Here is a 22,964-nt window from a genome sequence, read left to right as displayed (position 1 = left end):
AAGTTTTCAGTCCTGTATGGCTAATTCATACTGGGCCATCCTTTATTGGTAACGCTTTTATCTTTACCCAGTTTAACACAAAGCTCCATTAAAAATGACCTTTCTGAGGCTGCAACCATTATGCATGAGGCGTGCAGAAGAAGGCTGACTTGAGAAATACTTGCTTCACGGCTAATTCATGCTGGGATAAACATAATTAGATTTCCTTGAAGGGAAGTTGAAGCTGGACATCCAGGCACTGTTTTCTATAAGCACTTCTGCCTGCCAACAAACAGACAACAGATTTTGTTCGGTTCCTTTCAATTTGAGCACTGTGAATAATATTTGGCCTTAAGACAGAGAAAGAGATAGCTGAGGCGGGGAAGTGTTTTAAAAGAAAAGAATAAGAATGTCCTTTGTATTCAAGAGATGAAACCAACAAACCACAGTTTCAGCAAGGCTGAATCGCTTTGGAGTTGCGCTGGCTGTAACCCTTGAGAGGAATGTAGGGGTGGGCTAAAGAGAAGTAAAGCTTCAATGACTAATGGTGTTTAAGTTTTTGAGGGGGAAGCATTTTTCATATGAAAGATAAAATCCAAGTGGGTTACTGTGCTAAGTGATAACGAATCTTTGAGCAGTCTTACCTGATGGAAGTGAGTCATCAGCTGGGGGGTAAACATATAGAGCTTGATAATTTCAGGGGGTGTATTACTGTGGGGAGTACAGAAAAGTACTGTAAAAATACTGTTTGTCAAAAAGGATATTACGTGTTTTATGATAACGATGGAAAAAAAACAAGACACCCATCCAGATCCTTCCTTCTGCTGTCTTTTCCCATTTTTCTCTATTTAAGACTCGAGTGCTGGGGAGGTACATGCTCAGTGTGGGAAAAATCTAATAATCTTGAAGTGAGATTGGCAGAATTTAACTATTTTTGACATTAGCTCACAGATAAAAATTACTTAGCAATGAAGAACAAACAACTTCATATGTGGTACGTTGGGCTTTTTTTTGAGACTTGGAGGAAGAAATGGTTATTCATACCCTAAAGCAGAATAAAGGCTGTTATTGAAATAGACCAAAGGTTTATTTGATGTTCACAGGAAGTACGAGCCTCTGCGTGTTTCCAAAGCATGTATAATACTCATGCTTACCTTGAACCTTCCATATATATGTGCATTGAGCGGAGGGAAATTCTTTTATTGGCTAGAGGTAGGCTTGAAATAACAGAGGGAAAATGCACAAAATCTTGTGAAATGATAGTAAATCTTTGCCTTGTGCCATATGAAGGGTTGCTTCCCTTTGTTACATCCACTTCTTACATCCACTCTTGTGGGCTGTCTTAAGGCCTGTCTTGTTGTAGCCTTTTCCTGCTTCTACCAAGATAAAAGTTCCATCACTGAGGAAGCTGTCTGCTGGAGCTCAGATTCAAGACTGCTTTCTTATTCCAGCTCTGAGTAGAACTGCAATTGGCTGAATGTTAAGGTAGCAGTTTGTGTGCTATTGCTTTCCATCATTTTGTTATGAGTTTGAGGTACCACTTTCTAATTCTACCGTCTTGTTATGAATTTGAGGTACCAATTCCTAATTCTATGATTGTTGCATTGACATTATTAACTTCTAAGGAGGAAAAATGCCACATTGTTTTCCTAGCTGTAGGAAAGATACATGAAAAGTAGTCTTCTGACTTCAGAAGTGTCCTTTTTCTGTTGTTGTTGTTGCAGTATACATGAAGGTCAAGATCTGAAGCTGCTATGACTGACCCAGACGTCCTCACTGAGGTCCCTGCAGCTCTCAAGCGCCTCGCCAAGTATGTCGTGCGTGGTTTTTATGGCATTGAACATGCTTTGGCTCTGGACATTCTCATCCGAAACCCCTGTGTGAAGGAAGAGGACATGTTAGAGCTCCTTAAATTTGATCGGAAGCAGTTGCGGTCTGTACTCAACACCCTTAAGGGTGACAAGTTCATCAAATGCAGGATGAGGGTAGAGACAGCTGCAGATGGAAAAACCACTCGCCATAACTACTACTTCATCAACTACCGCCTGCTGGTGAATGTGGTGAAGTACAAGCTGGACCACATGAGGAGGAGGATCGAGACGGATGAGAGAGACTCCACCAATCGCGCCTCTTTTAAATGCCCCATTTGCTTCAGTACTTTCACAGACTTGGAGGCCAAACAGCTGTTTGACCCCAGGGCAGGTAAGAGTATGGGGGGCAGTGCTCTGGCTTTCTCATTTGTGAGTGTTGGGTGTTAAAGAAAGGGAGTCTTAGAGCGATTCTCTCAAGCCTGGTGGGAGGTGGGAGCACTCTGTTTCTGCAGAGATAAACATGTGAATACAAAAATACTATACACTGTTGCTGTGATCTAAAGAGTCATACTTTACTGCCCTGCTGGTAGTTTTGGTAATGGACAGGGTTGTTCTTATGTTATCTGTACAGGCAAATAATAATTCTGGTAAAATGCTTGTAGATAGATATACTTGAGTGATAAGAAATGGAGAAATGAAGGTCTCATTCCAATCAAATTCAAGAATGAAAAAGGCAGTCTGTCCTTTTTGGTGGCTTTTTGATATAAGTTGATCTTGTGGTTAAACTGTCGTTTACTTCTTGACTTCTCGTTTGTCGAGAGGACATATAAATTGCTGACTTTATATGAAAATTTATAATGTAGGTATGGGCATGCAGGGAGTAAACTATTACTGTTTAATTTTCTTCTAGCCATTTCATTATACTGCATGACCTAGTTTCCCCAGTGTAAAGCATTCTCACAAAAGTTAAAAGGAATTAATTACAGACTTGTCTGTGGTTGGGAATAAACAACTTTTTTTTTTTTCCAAGTCTGTGTCTCAGTGGAGATGTGTATCTGTCTCATGCATATAAAATCAGTCATTGCAAGGTGTCACTGCTGGCGCAGTCCAAATGCTTTGAGTCTGAATCTGTACCGGTGAGGGAAGAACACCTGTGCCTGATGAGATCTTATTTTGCCTCTCCAATCTGGGATTATTTTGAGGTGAAGGCAGGGAGCAGAGGTTGGGCATCAGGCCTCCCCTCTCTGAACTATTTTCCTTACTCTTAAATCTTTTCATTTGAATTCTTTGCCCTGTGTGCATTTTTTTTTTAAGTAAAAACGGCTGCATTCTAACAGGGATTTGTGTTATCCACATGCATTCCCTGTCCTCTAGAATTTCATATCAGAAAAGAACTAAGACTCTTAGGTCTTTCCCAGAGAGAAATTTGAACAAGGCATGCAGGGGGATCTGGCTTTATTGTACAATGAATAGCCACCCTTTTTCAAGGATGCCTTATCAGTGCTGTGCATTCACCTCTCCCACTCATTGAAACTCCTGGCAGCACAAGAGCTGAAGGGCAGCTGAAAGCCCTGGGTATTTCAGTCACGGTTGACCTGAGCTGCTCCTGGACAGCAGCTGCGTCAATAAAATATTGTGAATCAAAAAGCAGGGCCAGAGAGGTCTGTGGAGCAGACAGAGCATGGAAAGCATCTTCTATGCTAGTAGCTAAACTTAATGGCAATTTGCTGTTAAAAGGCATCTTGTTCTATTATCTGCTTCTTCAATGTCCTTGTCATGCACAACTGGAGACAGTTCAGATTTCTTGACTTTCCTTCTGCTTCTTTTTTCTTTTCTGGTTAAAAATCAAATGCAAACTGACCAATTGCTCTAGAATGAAAGAAGGATTAGAAGAACAGGCTCTCTCTTTTCCCCTTCCTTATCAGTGATGGTAAGAAGGTTTCTAATGTCCGTCTGTGCTTGTGATCACTCTGTCACAATCACAAAGTTGTAACTGCAGTTGTCTGTGTCAGTGTCCCAACTTCATCCGTTGTCTGTTTCAGGTAGACTACAGGCCCTCTTGCTTCACATCTGCTTTACTCCGTTTGTGGATAATTTTGGAATAAAACTGAGGCGTTTATTTTTTTTTTCAATACAAGTTGTGATTATTGTTTGAAGGCTGGGAAAGTGTTTGCCAAGAGAAACTGAATGATAGTGACGAGGGAACACAGAGATGTATTGTCATGCTTTGATTGCTGTTCAGTTTTGTTTGAAAAATACTTTTGAGCAGACACCAAGTTTGCGTTTGTCATCGTAGTGTTTATATATCTTAACTAAAAGATTCCCTGTGTCTGAGAAGCCTGGGTGAAAACTTAATTAAATCTTGTGAAAACAGTGGAAAAAAACCTACCTGCAATGTGCCTTGAACAAGGGACAGAAGTTTGTTTATTACACTCCGTGAACATGGGTCAGGCTCCTTTGAGCATTTTTAACCTTCTAGGTCAATTGATATAGGCAATGCAAAATAAGTTTGCATTACCATTCCAACTGTACCTGGAGAATTGATAATAACAGTGAAAACCATATTAAGAGCTTTCATTTGGATAAGCTGTTCTCTTTTTGCAGGTAGATTTGGTGTTACTGTAGAGGCTTGCAGTGATGGTTTAAAAGTTGCAGTTATCTTTCCAGGCTTTTGAATACGGAGGTGAATATCCTAGAGTCCTACAGAAGAGAGTCTTTTTGAGCATGCAAGATCACGCTTGTTTCACTCAGCTAATTGCAACAGAAAACATGTAGGAAGAACTTGAATTCATGAGGTTTCAGGTTTGCATTCTGCCCATTGACCTGCCTTTGCTTTTGATAGGAATTGCTGCAGTCTGGCTTGCTGCGCAGTGCTGACAGTTCTTAACCACTTTCAATGTTTTGAGAACTACAGTAAGAAAAACACAAATGCTGTATAAATAAAATCTGTCTTTGAGCCTTTTTTTTTGCATGAGTTGACTGAGAAAGGAAAAAAGACTGTAGGCTTCCAAAGAGATCCTGTTATAAACACTTGACAACTGATCGTTGCCTTACCTTTGCGCTGTGGTCTGCTGCCTGACCTGCGCTCTGATCTTTCATTGCTTTGTTCTGTACACACGCTAGCAATTGTCTGCCATTGCCGTTGTGAGGAAGCCTCATGCAGGCAGAAAGCTACAGCCATTCCCTTAAACAAGGTAAGGACTGTCTCTTGAGGCAGAGCTGTACAAGAAAAGGTTTAATTGAATAACAGTAAGAAAAGTCAGGTGTTAAGTGCGTACTGTGAATAACGCTGCTGAACTGTCTGCTTCCAGACCTGGGATTTCAATGAAAACTGACATAAGGGACTCTGGTTTTTCAAGTGTTTCACCTTCAGCTGGGATGTTACTTCATCTGGCTCTTCCACAGATCTTTGGAAAGATTGCTGTTTCCTGTGGTTTTAAAAGTAGAAACTACAGGAACTTATAATTCCTGGAATTATAGAACAGTCTAAGCAATTAGATAGTAATTTGTGGATTGGCTTAAAAAAATATATATGTAAATCTTAGAAGTTTACATATGTGCTAGTTTGGTCTCTATAGGGTGAGAGGTGGACCCAAGAGCTGCATTATCTCACCCAGTAGAGGGAGCTGTCTTCTTTTCTCTATGCATACTGGCTTAGGTTGGTTGATTTGTTGAATGTCATAAAAATGGAAATTATTTTTGTGGATATGTGTTCTGTAGCATGATTAAGTGGGTCTGGTTGGGGAAGGTCTCTGATGTATCCTGTTCTCAAACTCTAATCATATTTGTAAATCTAGACTAGTGTTGGATTTGACTGTCAAACTCAAGGTCAATTTGAAAGAAATGATGTGACTAGAAACTGCAATTGGGAGAGTGGGGCTGAAGTGGAGGAGTGAGAGAAACTAGATCCTGCAGTGCATTACACTGGCTAGTATTAAGCCCAGGATTTCCTCATGTATTCTAAATACCAAACTTTGTCAGCATATCTACCAGGGTAGCAAGTAAATTTGATATTTGAAAGAAAATAAATGCTAAATAAAGTAACTTTTCTGTTCACTTCTATGTTTGCAATCTAATTTTTATACAGGCTTATTTTCTTTCACTTCTCTTATTCTAAAGTATAATGTTAACAGTAAATGTACTTGCAGTTGTCTCTTACTTACATTCATATGTTGTGTTAGGTAAGATGTAAATAATAATGGAAATAAGAGGATAGAAGGTGAGTAACATGAATTAGGAAGATGATGCTGTTGGGATATTCTTAATTGTGGTTGCAATTACTAGAGTCTTTTGTTACTGAATATTGCAGCAGCTAACTACTTATATCCACCTTGCCTTCCCATGGTTTGGTCCTGGTTTGATGAATAGCTGTTACAATCTGAGTGGTCCTGGAGATGGACTGTACTAGTAGCATGCTGTTCATGAGACTTATTAGGTAGCTGTTAGGAAATGCATTTTAGGAAGAATAGTTAAAGGTGGAAGACTCAATTTTCTAGAAGGGGAAACAACACCTTGAACTTCATCCCCTGTTTCCTTTTACTGTCACTCATTACATGCATTCCTGTTATAAAGTACACGTGTTCAGATGCTGGTTATCTGTACCTGGCACAAAGCATCTTATATCACACTGAGGCATCATTTATTCAGCTGAGCTTTTACATGATTTGGGCCTTGTTATTAAGATCAGAAATTTGACCAGTCTTTGATTTTTGCCTTATCTGGAGCCTTTTCTTCTGGGCACTCAACTCCTGACTTCATCCACAGCAAGCTATTAGACCACAACTGCCTTATTGTTCTGGATTTCTGCTTACTCAAGGCAAGTTCTTCATATCTTCCTCATCCAATTCAAATGAGCCCGTCTTATCTATTTTGTTGTTTTTCCTATGCTCACTCTTCTACTTGTTTTTCTTTGCCTTGCCTTTTCTTCTGGAGCTCTCCTGTCCATCTCTGGTACATCTCTTTGATTTCTCTCCTTTTCAGCCATTAGAGAAAAAAAAATCACGTTGAGCTATTCATTCTGTGCATTCATGCTATATATTCAATCTGATTTGGTTTTGCTTGATTGATTCTTGTCCTTTAAATTGAACGATTTTTCGAAATAGGCATTCTAGATAGCTCTGTCTACCATGTACTGCTGTCTGTGTGTTATATGATACTCCTACTACAGCAGTTGACAGCCTTAGCAGCCAAAAGCAGGACTTGAAAAGTCTGTATGTGAATTGGCAGACCAGGAACTTTTCCTGAAAAAGAAAGGATTCAGAGCAATTCAATTTTGAACAACTTTAAATTCTGTGAGATTTTTTTCATGGTCTTTGTTGTTAGTTTTCCAACTGTTTGCAAACGCATTGCAGTGTGATTTTTTTCTTGACTTTTCAGGTACATTTTGTTTGTCTGCCCTGCCACACAAAGCTTTTGGCACACTCCAGCAGAAGGAAACTATCCATACTCTGCTTAGTTTCATTGTTCCTATTCAAATTTCTGGCAAAAGCTGCAAGAATACTTCTGTCAGCTTTGCTCTGCTCCAGTGTGATAAGGCCTGGAGCTACAGGGAGGGAAAAACTGAAGAAAAACATCAAAATTAATAGGTGTTTTTATGAAAGTAGGGATACTCTTCAGAAAGCCTTACAAGGAATATGTAGGTTCTATCTATAACCTGAAGGGAATGAGTTGAAGCTGGACGCTCTTTCTGAAAGGTATCTTTTTGTCTAACCAAGGATTATTTGACTTGATAGAGAAATAGGTGACAGTAATGTTAGAGACTCCAAGACTGTAAAGGCCTCTTTCCAGGCAAAATCCAACACTCAGTGCTGTTGCCTGTGGAGTGCTGGCTGGTCCCTTCCCTGTACTCCAGATTGTTCTCTGGCTGGTGTGCCTCCACTTTTATTTTTTTTAATCTGATAAATGCAAGCCTTTACTTACAATATTGATAGGATTTTTGTCTGCAGAGGACATCTTATTATTAGAAGCGCAGGCAATATTTGTCCTTCAAGTAAGGGTTATCGCTTTCACTTTTACTTTGGCTTTGCAAATTGAAATAGATAACAGTAAAATCTCTAGATCTGTGAACATTGCAGAAGCGTTTGCAGTGATATCCTGAAAGCTAAACTGCACCATTCCTCTCTTCTACTCTGTTATCTTGCTGTTCTTTTGATACTGCGTGCTCAGTAATACCATCTGCAAAGTGTCATCCTTTTAGTCATGGGCTTCTGCTTGTAAGTCAGATTAGAAGCACATCTGGAATCCTTTTACTTGTGGGACGGTGCTTTTATTAGCACACTGAGAAGAATAAGTGATAGAGCTCCTCTTGATAATACCAAGTGGCTCCAAAGTGCTTTTAAAAAAAAAAAAAGCAGAGATTAATGCTGTTTTTCTGTAATGCACTTCAAATTTGGTTGATATCTTTTGAATTTTTTTGGTATTTGCTATTTATACTGTGTCCAAGAAATAATTACAGTGGAGTAACAGTAAAAAGTAATTGGCATCTGTGTGAATCCTTTGTGAGTCCATAAGTCATACGATATTGGGAAGTAGGTGGTAATGGGGCTTTACCATGAAATGCTTCATTATGTAGATTTCTCCAGCTATAATGCTGTAGAATCATAAAATTTGGAAAAGACCCCTAAGATCATCTAGTTTAACTGTTTACCCATCCCCACCATGCCCATTTAAACCATGGTCTCAAGTGCCATATCTGCACATTTCTTGAACACCTCCAGGGATGGTGGCTCCACCACTTCCCTGGGCAGCTTGTTCCAATGCTTGCACGCTCCTTCAGAGTAGAAATCTTTATCTAAATCCAACCTGAATGTCCCCTGGTTATCCTCAGGCCAGAGATGTGGAATGCAGAATAGATAAGGATCCTGCTTAAACAAAAGCCTTCCATGTTATCCATCATGTACCCTTCCAGTTCAACTTGTGGAAAAAAAAGCCCTACGATGTACAGGTTGAGTAGGTAGATGATATTAGGGAAATCTTTAATGTGAGTTAAATGTGAGACCAAAAAATACCTTAAAAGAACTATTTTAATAGTTTAAAAGCCAATATTAAAAAGTTTCTTCAAATCTGTCAGAAATAGGGACGATGATGCAACAGTAGAATTGAAGGGAAAAGAGGTCAAAGAAAAAATGCTGAGATTTTCATCAGCTTTGCCCATGGGATGGAAAATATCTTAAAAAGGAACTGTTTGCACTTTCTAGAATAGTGGAATAGCAAAGAAGCTTTGCTCATTTGGTATTCCTTCAAGAGGAAGTATTTTTCTTGTGGTTTTGGGGGGCTTTTGTTTGTTTGTATTTTTTTGTTTGGTTTTTGAGTTTTCTGAATGTACCTCTTGGATGCACAAGTGCTGCCTCAGGCTTCTCTGGGAGACAAAAAAAACTACTTGCCCATCTGACAGTGCATTCTGAAGGGGTCTTTTGGAGTCTTGAACAAAATATGATTGAAACAAACAAACTGCTAAGATCACTTAGTCCAACCATCAACCCAGCCCCAACATACCCACTAAGCTGTCCCCCTCAGTGCCACATCTACACGGTTCTGTCTCTGGGGACAGTGACTCCATCACTCCCCTGGATACCCTGTTCCAATTGATGGCACTCAGTTGCACAAATCTGTGAAGGGGCTGTCAGAAAAAAAGTATAATTGGGTAAAAAGATGTCTAAAAATGGAGAAAACATGGTAAATGCTAAGGAGTCTAATCTGGGGCAAGGGAAAGGTGAGATATGGCTCCCATTGTTTTTATTAAGAGGGGGGTGACTCCTGAGCATTTCTGACCTGACAAAACCAGGCTGCATACAAGTATTAGGAGACAAATGAAAGCTGCCTACAGTGATTTCCTGAAGCCAGTTCCGTAGTTAGAATCATTCTGACTAACTTGTTTTTCGGTCTGGAGATGTAAGAAGAGCCTTATAATCTCTCTTCTTTTAATTTTTTTAAATGAAAAGTAGATCCTCTGTTGACAGAAATATGTAGCATCTTGCATTATGATTCAAGTTCAGTTCATTCTTAAAGGAAAATGACTTCAGAATATAACTTTCAATACATATAGTGAAGTGATAGTCTCTTCTTTGATCTTTTGTTTCAATGTCTGAAATGGAGAATAACTGAAGGAAAAGCATTTATGCTGCAGAAAAATGAAATCCCTTGCCCTTGAGGGGAGGGAGGAGAGTCCTTCTGTCAGTCTGGTAAAGTGCTTTTAGTTTGTCTTATTGGTTTTGGGAGGGAGATTTTTTGGGGGGGCGAAGGGGGAGTGGAAGTATTTTTTGCTGCTTATACTTTAAAGGTGTGAATTTTTTTTTTTTGTCATGTGGTGAAAAGAAGGTCAGAGTTGGTCTCTGTTGCCACTCAGTTCTGTGCTTGAGGATGAGCATTTGAACCTTCATCTGTGAGCTTGGAAAACACCCTTTTCCACTAATCTGTTACACTCTCTGAAAAATTAATGACATCCCCTCTGGCAACATTCAGTCAGTTTATTGTGTCAGTTCAGACTCGTTTCCAGCTTACCAAGAAATATCAGTTGTACGAGTGAGTGAAAAACATGGGGTTTCTATAGTGATCAGATCAATTGTGCAGCAGGGTTGCCAATGATAATATGGCTTCCCTGAGCCAGTTTTCAAAGCAGCTGAGGATTGTGAAGCTGAAGTTTCTTGCAGTAGCATGCCAGGTGACACTGTGGCAGGTGTCCTGATGAAATGTCTGATAACAGGCAGTACTGCCATCTCCACACATGCCAAACATACACTCCTTGCACTTGCTATGCACGTGTGTCCTGCCAGCTCATAAAATCTTCATTTGCAAGAATGAGCGCTGTTTATCTCCCAGCTCTATTAGCTTTGATTCTTAAGTGTGGTGTTGAGGTTACCAACAGCAATCTCAACTTATAAACGGTACTGAGTTATATTTTTATGGGAAGTTTCTGTTCCTTCTACTTTTGCTAATGTTTTGGGACTGGAAATTGGGTTTTCCAAAGACTGGACAACTGCTGTGTATTCACTGCTTACTTTTTTCTTTTTCTTTTTTCCCCCCTTGAGTCCCATTACAAAATAAAGCCAAATAGAAGGTAAGATTTGTATTGATGAATGTGCTCATAGTTACTGATCAACACACAACACAAACATTTCTGTCTGAATTTGTTGGAAGTTCAACATTAATACCAGCTGATGGAATCTAGCTTGTTGTCAAATAGCATAAATTTTATAATTTGCTCCAAAATTGCAAAAAAAAAAAAAAAGTAGTAGTTTTTTGTTGTTATACAGCTGCTCATAAATACCAATTTCTCACTGCAGTTTTCAGTCTAGCTTTGAACATAGTGGTGATTCAATATGGCTTTTGGTAGTGACTCCAGGTCAATATGCTGCAGCATACGGGCTTTTATTCGGAGAACTTTGTCTTGATGAACCCAGTGCTTATAGTTGGCTATTGAAAGTAATTGCCCTCTTCTCTACGTCATCCCCCACAACTGTAAGGTTGAAATTGAACCTAAAGAACAAAACTGTGTTCAGAGTTTTCATACAGACACTTATTTGCTCCCTGGAACTGTCAAAGGTGGTTCAGTGTCTTCTTTTCTCTTGTCCTTTTCTAGATCATCGGTTTTCCTCATTAGAATCGGTTTTCCTCAAATTAGAATGCTTTTTAATTAAATGTTTTTCCCGGGAAGAACTCTTCTGTTAGTGATGTTTACTGTTAAGGTCTCAAATAGTTAATATTTGAGGCCGAAAATTCCAGATAGCCATATTGGCTATGCATAAGATAAGAGAATTAACGCTGGAGGTTGTAGCTTTATCGACACCTTTTGCTTGAAAAATGTGAGATTTGGAAAGGAGGAAAGAAAAAAAAAAAACAACAGAGCTTAGGGGGTGGTAAGTGCGAGACCGAGACCGTATTCATTTTAGAAGATAACGTGCTCTTCAGGGCGAGTAACAAGAGGCATGAAACCTATTTGGTGAAGATTTGCATTTCAAAAGGGTTGGCAAGTCTTTTAATTCCCTCTACCAGGGATGGCCAGGAAAGGCGTTTCGTCAGAGCGCGGCATCCTGTCTTCAGTGATTAAAGGAAATCTCGGATGCGGAAGGAAATGGGCAGCTGCCTTGGCAGAACGGGAGAAAGCTCAATAATACAAAATAGCTCTAATAAAGCCGATCTGAGATCACGTAATGGAAGAATTTTTCCCTCTTTGCAGTCCTCCAAAGCTGTTTTATGGTTTTATTCTTAGTCTCCTGCTTGTTCCTAAGGAATTAAATGCGTCTAATATATTTCTTGGTTGTGCTTGCATGTGGGGCTAAGGCAGAGCATCTTTCCTCTATTACCTTTGCTGTTGGTCTGAATCTGTGTGACCCCGTTTGCTGAGTTCAGACAGAGAAAAGTCCTCTGAACACACTTCTGTTGATAAGAAGATAACTACTTTGCTGCAAGACTGAGTAAGAATTCTTGTGTCTGTATTTCTGGGACTACGTATTTGAATACCGTAGTTTTAAGTTGTAAAGGGATGATTAGCAACTTCTCCCAAATGCAGTGAATTATATTGAGAAGAGAGACCTGCTTTTTCATTTCCATAATAATTGCACTCAGCTGGTGAAACTGATTCAAAAGGTGTTTGCTTGTCAGCCCTCAGGCCTAAGCAGCAGCACACCCGCTACTGCAGTGAGTTGAGGACAAGGTTATAGTCTGACCGTAAAAGACAATGGCTTAGGTGATTTGTGATGCTTCACCGCTGAAACGGAGAGGTGGCTGTCTGAGCGGTTCTCCCTGCTTTGTGAACACCGTCTTAGGAATAAATGACATTTCTTCTTGGGAATGGATTGCATCAATTTTAAAAAGATCCCTGTTCTTATATGAGAAGTCAGCAGCAGTTCTATTTAAATTGTCTGGTATGTATGTAAATACTAATCTAAAATCTTAAAAATATTGCAGTTAAGCTTTAAAAAAAAAAAAAGGAGAAAAAGGAAGCATGTTCACATGCTGTATATAAGCTAAAAATTTTGGAAGCATTTGAGCTGGTTCTGTGTTTGGCTTGATTCTTTTGGGAGCTTCAAAGTATTTAACTTGAGGATGTCTATTACACAGTGTTGTAACTGAACATCAGATGACAGCACAGGAACATTTCTGCTGAGGAGTGTTCAGCAGCACCCTGTCCTTCTCATGAGTTAAAGGACTTGCTGCAGGTAAGTGACTTAGTGGTTCATCTGGATCTGCCTGCAACTGAAAGAAGATAGCAGATAGCAACTTTCAAGGGATGCTGCTTTAAAGGAATAAAAGCTACTCCACTTCACAGCAGTTTAATATTAACTTCCAAAATGAAATCCTAATCATGTCAATCTGTAATACATTTGGTTGTTGCAGTGTTAAGGATTTGCTGCCTTGAGTTGACAAGACTGTCCCTGGATTAGACTGTCTTCAGTGTTGAGCAACTTTGGTTGTGAATCCAGAGAAGATGTGGGCTGAGGCTAAAGCTGACCCATGTTCACATCAGTATGCAAATGGAGATTTAGAGGATCCTCCTAAATGTTCCTGTGGTGACTGTGGTATAGAGATACCACAGTAGAATCTTGCAGGTTGATACAACGGCCATGAGCTCCAGAGATCACCCTTCTACCACATATTCTCTTGTCTTTATGACTTAGGGTTTCCACCTTCTCTCTGAAAGGGAAATATAATCACCTTCTCTTTACACTTGCTTGATTTCTCTGGTTAAATCAGCAGCTTTACAAGCAGAATTTTTCCTACTGAGTTATTTTTTTGCTGGTTTCCAATTTTGTGTAACTTAGAAGCTCTAGATCCCACACAAATACAACTCATGCCTTAGAAATACCAATGAGCCTCTGTTAATCTTCAGCTGTTGTAGAATTTCATCTTTGTACTTTTATATTTAATAGAGAATGGAGTGTTAGTGGTACCAAGTGTGAGTGTGTACTTAAGGAGATGGAAAGCAAAAGGAATTAACGTGAGAGGCCTTCTATTTGAAACTCCCTGTGAGAGCTGAGAGATTTGCAATTAATGTCAGTGTGTTTGTTTATAATCAGTTTGGGAAGGAGCATTAAGACTCTGCAAACTTCTCAACGTGGAAAGACAGGAATATCAGAGTTAGAAATGCCTGAGAATTCCTTTAATAGCAGGTTTTGTCCTCTCAGATTGCTGCTTGAATCTTACTTAATATGTGATACAATTTCAAATATGCATTTGCTGATTTTTTTTTTTTTGAAGGCTCTATAAAACAGCTTTCTTTAATGTAATGCCAGTGTTTGCATGCAGATATGAAATGCAGTTTCTCATTGTCAAAACACTGACTTCTTTTTTCAACTTGCGATGACTCTTCATTTAAGAACCACTGTCAGCTGTGATGCAAAATCCTTCAATACGTTTTCATTATATGCTTTTCCTTTTCAGGTTATAGCAGTTAAAGCTTAGAATTGTTATCTTACTCAGAAGGTCTCTTGTTAGAGAATATCACTAGTGGCACAGTCTTGAGCACAGGCACTCACTTTGATCTTGTCTATGTAGATCTGTGTAAGTGTTCCAACATTGCAGTGTCTGAAGAATCAAGTTATGACACCGTTTTCATCCCTATTCTGCCAATCTAAGGGTGTTTTTATATGGTTTTATGGTGAGTTTTCTTAGGCAGTATAGAAGGAGAAAATGCTGTTATGGGTGAGTAATATAAAGGGTGTGATGCTTTGGACTTCAGTAAATGTCATTTTTTGGACTTCTGACAGTATCTGTAGTTTTTAAAGACTTTTGCATTCTAAGACTTGCAGGCTTCCAAATCTGTCTCATTAGAACACTGCATGTGCATATCCTGTTCTACTTTCAAAATCTTCAATAGAAAGTATGAAATAGAAGTGAGCCAAGATAGACTCTTGAAATGCACTCTCAGGCTCATAGAAAACAGTGATTTAGTCTAAAAATGCTGTTCTTCACCAGTTACGCAATCATTTAATTATTAGTTAATCTGAATCATATTTCCTCAGTGCCTTAATGAGAATACAAAAGAGTTGAACATCCTCGCTTTTCCCAGTCGAAATATTTTGCTTTTTATTTATCCTCTTATCCTCTAGCACATCCAAAACTTAAGATTGAGCTCACTCTTTTTCTGTAATAACTTATCATGCTCTGTTCCCTCTATACCAGGAGACTCTCTTCTGTGCTTTGGCCTCCAACTTGTGTGTTCCACCGTTGCTGTCACCACTATTGAACTGCACCACCCACTTCCTCACTGTGCTCACATCCACTGTTTGTTCTCTGCAAGTGTTCAGCAAGTGTCAGTGAACGGCAGTGGCTGCTGTCTTTTCCACATGGAGGAATTCAGTTTCACACCTTTGCTTTATATGCACTTTCATGTCAGACGCCGTTCTGTCAGACTGCCCCTCTGCTGCCATCTGTGGCACAGCAACAACATGTAATGGAATACTGGTGGAAAGGTTCAACGTCTACTATCATACCACCACCAAAATCTGCCTCTTATATTGTGGACCAATATAATGGCACAGCAGGCATTACTTTTGGAGCAGCCTTTGTGTATTCATTCAGTAGTACATGTATAAAGTTTCAAAATTACATTGGTGCCTATTGAAAAAAAAAAATTACAGATGGAGTGAGCAATCATAAAAGCTCAGAGACCAATATGGTCAATACAGGCCATATTCCTGTAGCTTCACATTTGCTTCCTTCCCTTCCAGTGGCAACTTCTCATCCCTTGTCCGGTGTCAAGATCTTGAACATGGGTAATACAAAGCAGTATCATGTTCTTATTGAAGGTTTAAATCAGACTCTGTTTGAAAGGCAGTGTTTTGGCATCTTTGGAAGACTCATATGGTTTTTAATAAAGTTCTCTGATCTTTTGCTGACTACTTTTATCTGAGAACTGAAACTTTCTTCTTGCTTCCACTGCAGTCATTTTGTCTGGCTTTCACTGACCCTGAGTAAATCTTGTATAAGTACTTGAATGCTTCTTTGTGAAATAGAGGGATGCTTCTCTTGCATCTCTGATCTGTATTGTCATGTTTTTGCGATGTGCATCAGGCAGACAATGAATGGATTAAGTGGGGATGGTTGTTACAACTTTTAAGTGATAAATTACCTGGAATTAGTCCTTGGAGCATACAGAAGTGGATGCCACTAACTTTGTAGTGCTATTCTTCGTCTTGTGCCCAAGGAGAATTAGAAATATTCTTAGTTGGGATTGCAGCAACAACAAGTGATTGCTTTTGTGCCTGTTTCCAGTTAAAAGCTCTGCTTTTCATAGTGCAGCGAGTGACTGGTGCAGGTGCCAGCAGAGCGAGGTTATGTGGTTTGGGGTTTTGTTTGTGTTTTAATTCTCTGTTCGCCTCATTTAGTTGTAGCTCTGAGGCAAAACATCCCTTGGTCCCTGTGTGATCACATGGAACCAGAACAAATTGCTGCATTCCACAGATTGTTGTGAACGAGGCAAAATTAATTTGAAAATGTAGAGAAGTTAGTTTGGGGTTTTTTTGTTTTTTTTTTTTAAAAGCAGATGCAAAGTGTAGAGAGGATCTTGGGCTGTGTAAGTGAGGAGGGACACTTCATCTGCGTGGGAAGAGAGATTTTTGGTCCTTGCCCTGTTTAAAAAAAAAAAAAGTATATTTAATAGGAGAATAGTGAAGTATTCAGGATCCTTATTGTTATTAGATTTTTTAAAAAATGTATACATTCTAGGAGGCAAGGCAGAGCAGAGAGGTGAACTTACTGATACGGAGCTCGAAGACATTCAGTTACTGCAGTTATGGGCATGTGAGATCTAAACAGAACAGTCCTGGAGCTTTCTGGCTTTGAAAAGAGTGAGTAGTGGATGCCCCAATCAGCAGGAAATCAGAAATGGTAGGGGTAGAATTGCAATTTCATTTCTTCTGTGAACACGTGTCTAACACAGTATGCAAATGCCATTTTTTCTCAAGATTTCCAGTATATTGTGGTTTTCTACAAATGATTTTACTCTTGTGTACTGTATTAAACAGTGAATTCTTGCACTGAACTACTGTGGTGGTATTCACATCTATGCTGTGCCCCCTCTACATCATAATGGGGGAGAAAAAATGATGAAAAGAAAGCTCAGAGGTTGAAATAAGAATAGAGAGATCACTCTCCAATTACTATCACTGACACATAGATGCAGCTCAGGGGAAGTTAATGTAATTTATTGCCTATTACTAACAGGGGAATGAGGCTGCAGTCAGTCCATAATGCTTCTTCTCTGCCACTCCATGGTCACCATCTATACCCCTGTGCCCCTTCACTTCCATGTGAAGACCCTCCCAGGGAATGCTGTCCTTCCTGAACTGATTCTGTGTGGGCTTCCCACAGACTGCAGCTCTCCAAGCACTGCTCCAGCATGGCTTCCTACTATGAGCTTCATTCTCCAGGAACTGTTCCACATGAATCCCCACAGGTGGCAGCTCCCCCAGATCGGTAGGGGCTCTCTATGGCCACATCCACTGCTACACCATGGGCTCCTCCACGGCTGTGCATGGAGATCTGCTTCATGTGGTGCCCCATGGGCTGCAGGAAATGGCTTGCTCCATCATGGGCTCTCCTCATGCTGCAGCTTCCTTCAGGCTACAGCCAGCTGCTGTAGCCAGTGTGAGCTGGCTCTTATCTGACACAGGGCACCTGTGGGGCTCTGCTCACGGAAGCCTCCCTGTACCAAAACCTTGCCACATTAGCCTAATACACTTATTTACGTGTATAATATTAAAATGTGCTAATATGTATTAGCAGCAAAATTAACGAAAATAAATAATTGTGTCAGTGTTGCTCTCTGAGGACAATAGGTGACTGTTACAATGAGAGTTTATGAAGTAACACACCTATGTAAGTATACATATCCATCTAAATTGTGTGATGCATTCTGGATACTGGATATAATTTGGTGACGAAGCTCAGAAGAGGCTCTGAGTTGAGACTGTTAGTCTCATCCTCAGAGAAAGCTGGATGTCTAGACATATCATCATTTTCTTCCTCAAGTCATAGTTTGAAGCTGTAAAACCTCTCATCTGTCTCCACTGCAAACTATCAGTTGTAGGGTGGCACTGTTTGTTAGTTAATGCTGCTAAAATAAGAACAAAAGGCAGCTCAAGAAACTAATGCAGCTAATGTTTCTACTATTTTGAAGACTGTGGAAACAAGCTAAAGTTAATAAGTACTGGTTTGGTTTTAAAATGCAATTGTTGGACCTTAGATATTCCAATAACACAACTGAATAAATGAGAATTTCCTCTTGAAGATGGGCACTGATGCTGGGCAAGGTATTTGACTCTTCTAACCAGTCATTTGCAGACCAGGCATGCACAGCTTGTTACCAAGGCTTTCTTAGCAACTTTGTGAGAGAGGCACTTTCAAGTCCAGCATGGGTGTACCAAGGCAGACATTTGATCTAGTTTGAAGTGGTCAGTGGCAGAGCTTCTTTCTTGATGCTGCCAATAAAGGAAGCCCTGCTGCTGAGTGAAGTAACTTATATGTTCATGCCTGCCTTTTAAATGTCTTATGTTCAGTTAGAAGAATCCTTCCCAGCTGCCATAAGTACCAGATGAATACAAAGCCTGCCAATTTTGTTCTAAGACTCTGGAGGACCTATTAAAATGGCACATGTTAGATTCAAACTCACATATGGTCTGATGTAGTTAAACTTCTCTTTTGTATGGAACAGTTCAATCCAGGCGAGATGGGGAACTGCTGCACAGAAATGATGTCTGAGTTTTATTAAGAAAAATCTACATTCATTAAAAAAAACCCCACAACATATATAGAATAATTAAACTAATGACCTACTACTTTATCAGTGACTGGCATAAAGCTATTTTTTACTCTTTTGTACTTTATTTTGGCTTCTTAAAAAAGCCCATTGCAAACTGAGAGCCCAAGTGTCTTGGCTCAGATTTTGGACAATGTTTTCAGCTGTACATTAGATTACCTTTAGGTGATCCTTTTGGTTACTTTTTACATCTGTAAATTTTTGCCTTCACCCCTAAAATGCTTTTTTTTTTTTTTTAAGTAGTGTTTAGTTCATTAAATTCCACCTGAATTAAGCTCTTTTCCAATCCACTTTCCAATCAGCAAGTCCACTCTATCTACCAAAATGAAAATACATGACTTATTGCATAGCTCCTAAGTAAAACACGCTAGAAACAGCAGAAGAGAATAGGGTGAACAAGAGTTGCTCATAGGAATCAACCTACGATTCTCTGCTCTTCTCCTGCGTGTGTTGAAAACTGGAGAAACAGGACGAAGGCATCATGAGATGTTTGGTGCTGAGTCATGTGCAAAATACCGTGTTAAAGTCAAAAGCATAGCTGTGACTTTAAGTTAAACAGGTTAGCAGATGGTCTGTATCAGTCATGTGTAATGTGCTAGTTCATGTGCTTGCTATGATTCCAGAAAGGAAGGCACTCAGCCTTGGTGAGGTATTGACTGAAATGTCATTTGTTGGAGCCAACAAGAAAGGAAAGGAGAAAAGGTAATATTCTGCCCCTTGGGATTCTGAGAACTCCAAGTCGTGTAGAATCAGATGGGCTTCCCATTGCACAGGGTGCAGTGCTGCATCTGTGGAGAGGCTCACCAGTGTTAGGGTCTTTAGAGTTCTTACAGGATTTTCTTGGGAAAAAAAAAATGACTTTAGTAATCATTTCAGCTGTTGATTGAAAGAAAGTTTGCATGTGAGCATGCAGTTTTGGTGTAAGGTATTAAGACAGGGACGCAGGCTCTATGCTTGCACAGGATAGTTGGCATATCTGCATTGACCCCAGCACCATCTGAAAGATTTTCAGATTTTCTAACTCTGTGCATGCTGTTGCATACTGAACGGTGTCTTTTCTGGACACTGCTTTGATGCTGCTGTTGGGTTGGTTTCTATAAAGACTGCAGAGCTCTAGAGTCGGTGGGCAATTTAATGCCCTTCAGATAGTAGAAACTAGGCTGTCTGGCTTTCACCACCAGCACAGTGGAAAAACGGGCTAAAACTGGACTCCTGAGGATTAAAAGATAGAGCAGATAACTTAAAACTAGTGAAAAAACATTGATTTGTGAACCAGAACGATGATACAGAATCAAAATTTTTCCAAGGGATGTTATTGTTAACAGTTGTTATTTATCTAAAAGCCGCCAGCAGTGGGAGAGAAGTTCTGTTTGAATTTTTCTTACTAGGTTGTCAATGTTATGTCTGTTGTGGCTTTTAAAATGTTATGTTTGTTTCTAGTTTGAAAAATAAGGACAAAGTAGGGAAGGAGCAGTCAGTAAAATATATAACTCAATTTTAGTATGTGTTGGGAACTGCTTTCAGTTAGAGAGGAGGGCTAGCAGAGGTAGCCATGATGTTCTGAAGCAGGATAATACATGTAACCACTAAGGCTGGCAATATTCCAGGGCTCCTTATCCTCAGTCTGTCTTAATGTCCTAACCTAAATTTTCTTACAGAAATTGAAGAACAGTTGGTCACCATTTTTGTTACTAAAGCATACGAAATATCCTAAACTTGCTTTTCACGGCCTTCATAAAACTGAACAAGTCTGTTTTTGCCATTGTTTTTTTTTTCCTAATGAAGCATATGTGTTAAATTGTCATTTTGTTCCTTTGGAATCATTACAGTATCTGAAGCTGCAGTCTTTTTATCACCACAGGTGGTCATAGGGCAGAATGGAGCAGTGTAACATACCATTGTCTCATGCTTTGCATGACATAGTTATTAATATACACAGCAACCAGATTTTCTTTTACTGTTTGCAGCACCACACATTTGATTCCTATTCATTTTGTCCTTCATTTTAAGCCTGAGATTTTTGCAGCGTGTTGCCTTGACAGTTACTCTTTCTGCTCACTCTCCTTTTTAAAACCTCAGGACAGTACCTTCTACCTGTCTCTACCAAATTTCATAATGTGGATGGCAGACATTTCTTCATTTGATTTAGCAGCACTGCCTCCCTAAGCATGTGTACCCCCCTCTGCCCTTGTTTTGTTCTCAGAATTCATTTGCCAGTCACTAGAAAACATTAGCTGTCACAAGGACCTGGGCAGACCTTCAGTAGGGCTATGTCCACTGAAAATGACTACTAATACTTGTTGAGAATAGTTTTTAGGTGTGCGTCTTCCTTATTATCAATTCATTTTCAGTGTTTTTGCCTGGTGTGCTTATGAGGATGTTTTGCAGGACAGTTTCTTTCTGTACTTACAGAAGATGACCAGGAAGATGAAGCCAGGCTGTCCACAGTGGTACCTGTGGGAGGATGAGAGGCAATGGGTGTAAATTGGTTCCAGCTGTATGTGAGGTGGAGATTTTTTCCCCACGAGAAGGATCAGGGGGTGTAGCAGGTTGCCCAGAGAGTCTGTTCAGTTTTCAACCTTAGAAGTCTTCAGGATGACTGGATAAAGTCTCAAGCAGCCTGGTTTATCTCAGAGCTGGCCCTGGTTTGAGCCAGAGGGCGGACTAGAGAACTGCTGAGATCTTTTCCATCCTGAACCACTCTGATTCTAGTCTTTCTCGCATCCCTCTTAGCTTTTTTTTTTGCCCTTTGCGATCGTCACTGGAATTTTGACAGTTCTTGCTCATATCACAGGGAGTGCTTTCAGCAGTTCCTCATTTTCTGTGGGGTAATCATCGGAGCTTGCTGACACTACATCAGAAATATATAGCTCATTTCACCAACTGCACAAAACCTTAGACTCCACCTGATTTGTTTTTAAGTCTGTATGACAACATGACATCAGTTTCCAAATGTGTTGTCTCCCTGTGGTTTGCTGGTAGCATCAGCTCTTCTCAGCAGTGACATAGCTCCAGTGAGACTGTGATTGTCACCTCCTGGGCTGCACTGCTGTACTTGAAAGTAGGTGTGAAGGCAGCGAGCTGTCCTGCAGTCTCAAAACAACTTACTGCCTTATGGCTTCACAGGTTTGTTCTTGCATTTTGCACAGGCCTCAATAAATGCGAGGATCTATGTGCTCATCATACATATACATCACCCCTCCCTGCTTCTGCTGCCACTGTGGACTGTTCATCAAACCTAAGAAGGAACTGAAGAACGGTGGGGCTTTTTGGGCTGTCGACTGGAGGGGATCAGGCATTGCCTGCTCCTGGGGAGAAGCAGCAGTTTTTCCTTCCTCTGATCCTGCCTTTACCAACGTGGTTTCCATTCCATCACGGTGCTCAGTGGCACAGGGCAGGGTGCTCCCCCCACCCCCATGTCGCCACCTGATAGCACATCACTTCCAGGGGAAGTGGCACTGGAGGGGGTGATGGCAGCTTAAAAATGTATCTGTGAGCAGATGGCAAGGCAGATTATTGTTCATCCTAGGGCGATGATGATGATGATGTGCCAGCTAGCTGCTGGTTGTCCATCAGAATTAATCAGGAGATGCTGTGGCACGTGATCAGCAAAGCCATTGCTCCCTCCTGGGAAAAGGGAAGGAAGAAGAGAGAGAAGCAGCTCTGTAAAGCGAGTTATCAGAGATGCATGTATTTCCAAAGACAGGAGAAGCTTCCTGTGGAGAAGAGGCTATGTAAGAAAAATGGGAACATTTTTAGTGTTTTGTTTTTAATACATTTTCATGCTCTTTTACGTTTCTGCTCTATGCTTAGCTCCTAAAAAGCAGTGGTAAATTTGATCACTTTCTTCTTGCCTTTGTCTCACTGGAATTGTGAAATAAAAATGCGTAGAGGTTTCTAAAACGTTTATGAATACTAGCTGCATGTATAGCATGAAACATTTTGCATGGATGTGCCTGGTTTGGGTTTTCACTCTGTGTCAGAGGAAAGGACTTCAGCTGTGCTGAAAACACTTCACAAACATGAATTCCTTGTATACTCACAATATAAACTAGGCAAAAGCTGAGTCAACCCACTAAGCTGAAAGACAGTATCAGAGGTACAATTCAGAAGTTTCCACGCTTTGCTGATTTGAAGGGTAGTTTACCCTTCAAAGTGGTGTGTTTCTTATTTATTTTTATTTACTGTTTGACTAAACTGGTTAATGAAGTGCTGAAACAATTAGCAGATGTGGATTATGTTTAATCAAAGTAAGAAATTAAATAGGGATTACATTTTTGGGTATTGTTTCTGTAATGGAAGACAACAGTAAATTGAGATTGCTTAGATAAGCTGTCAGTCTATCTTATTAACTCAGTAAAATTTGTTAACCTTTTTATTCAGCTTCTCTTGTCCAGTCATGGCACATCCTTGTAATG

At 40.0% G+C, this 22,964-nt stretch overlaps 1 protein-coding gene across 1 annotated transcript in view; it reads left to right on the top strand.

The window, feature by feature from the left end:
• GTF2E1 (general transcription factor IIE subunit 1) overlaps window positions 1-22,964 on the top strand; it is a 51,668-nt gene that overhangs the window by 6,221 nt on the left and 22,483 nt on the right. The window contains exon 2 of the mRNA XM_031613165.2: window positions 1,704-2,181. Coding sequence (XP_031469025.1) covers window positions 1,734-2,181 — 448 coding nt within the window. The 5' untranslated portion in view covers window positions 1,704-1,733. The remainder of the gene's footprint in view (window positions 1-1,703; window positions 2,182-22,964) is intronic.

The sequence above is a fragment of the Phasianus colchicus genome, chromosome 1, assembly GCF_987193195.1.
Source record: "Phasianus colchicus chromosome 1, bPhaCol1.hap1.1, whole genome shotgun sequence".
Taxonomy (NCBI): domain Eukaryota; kingdom Metazoa; phylum Chordata; class Aves; order Galliformes; family Phasianidae; genus Phasianus; species Phasianus colchicus.
The sequence above is the reverse complement of the archived record's forward strand: the minus strand, read 5'-3'. Positions and strand labels throughout refer to the sequence as shown.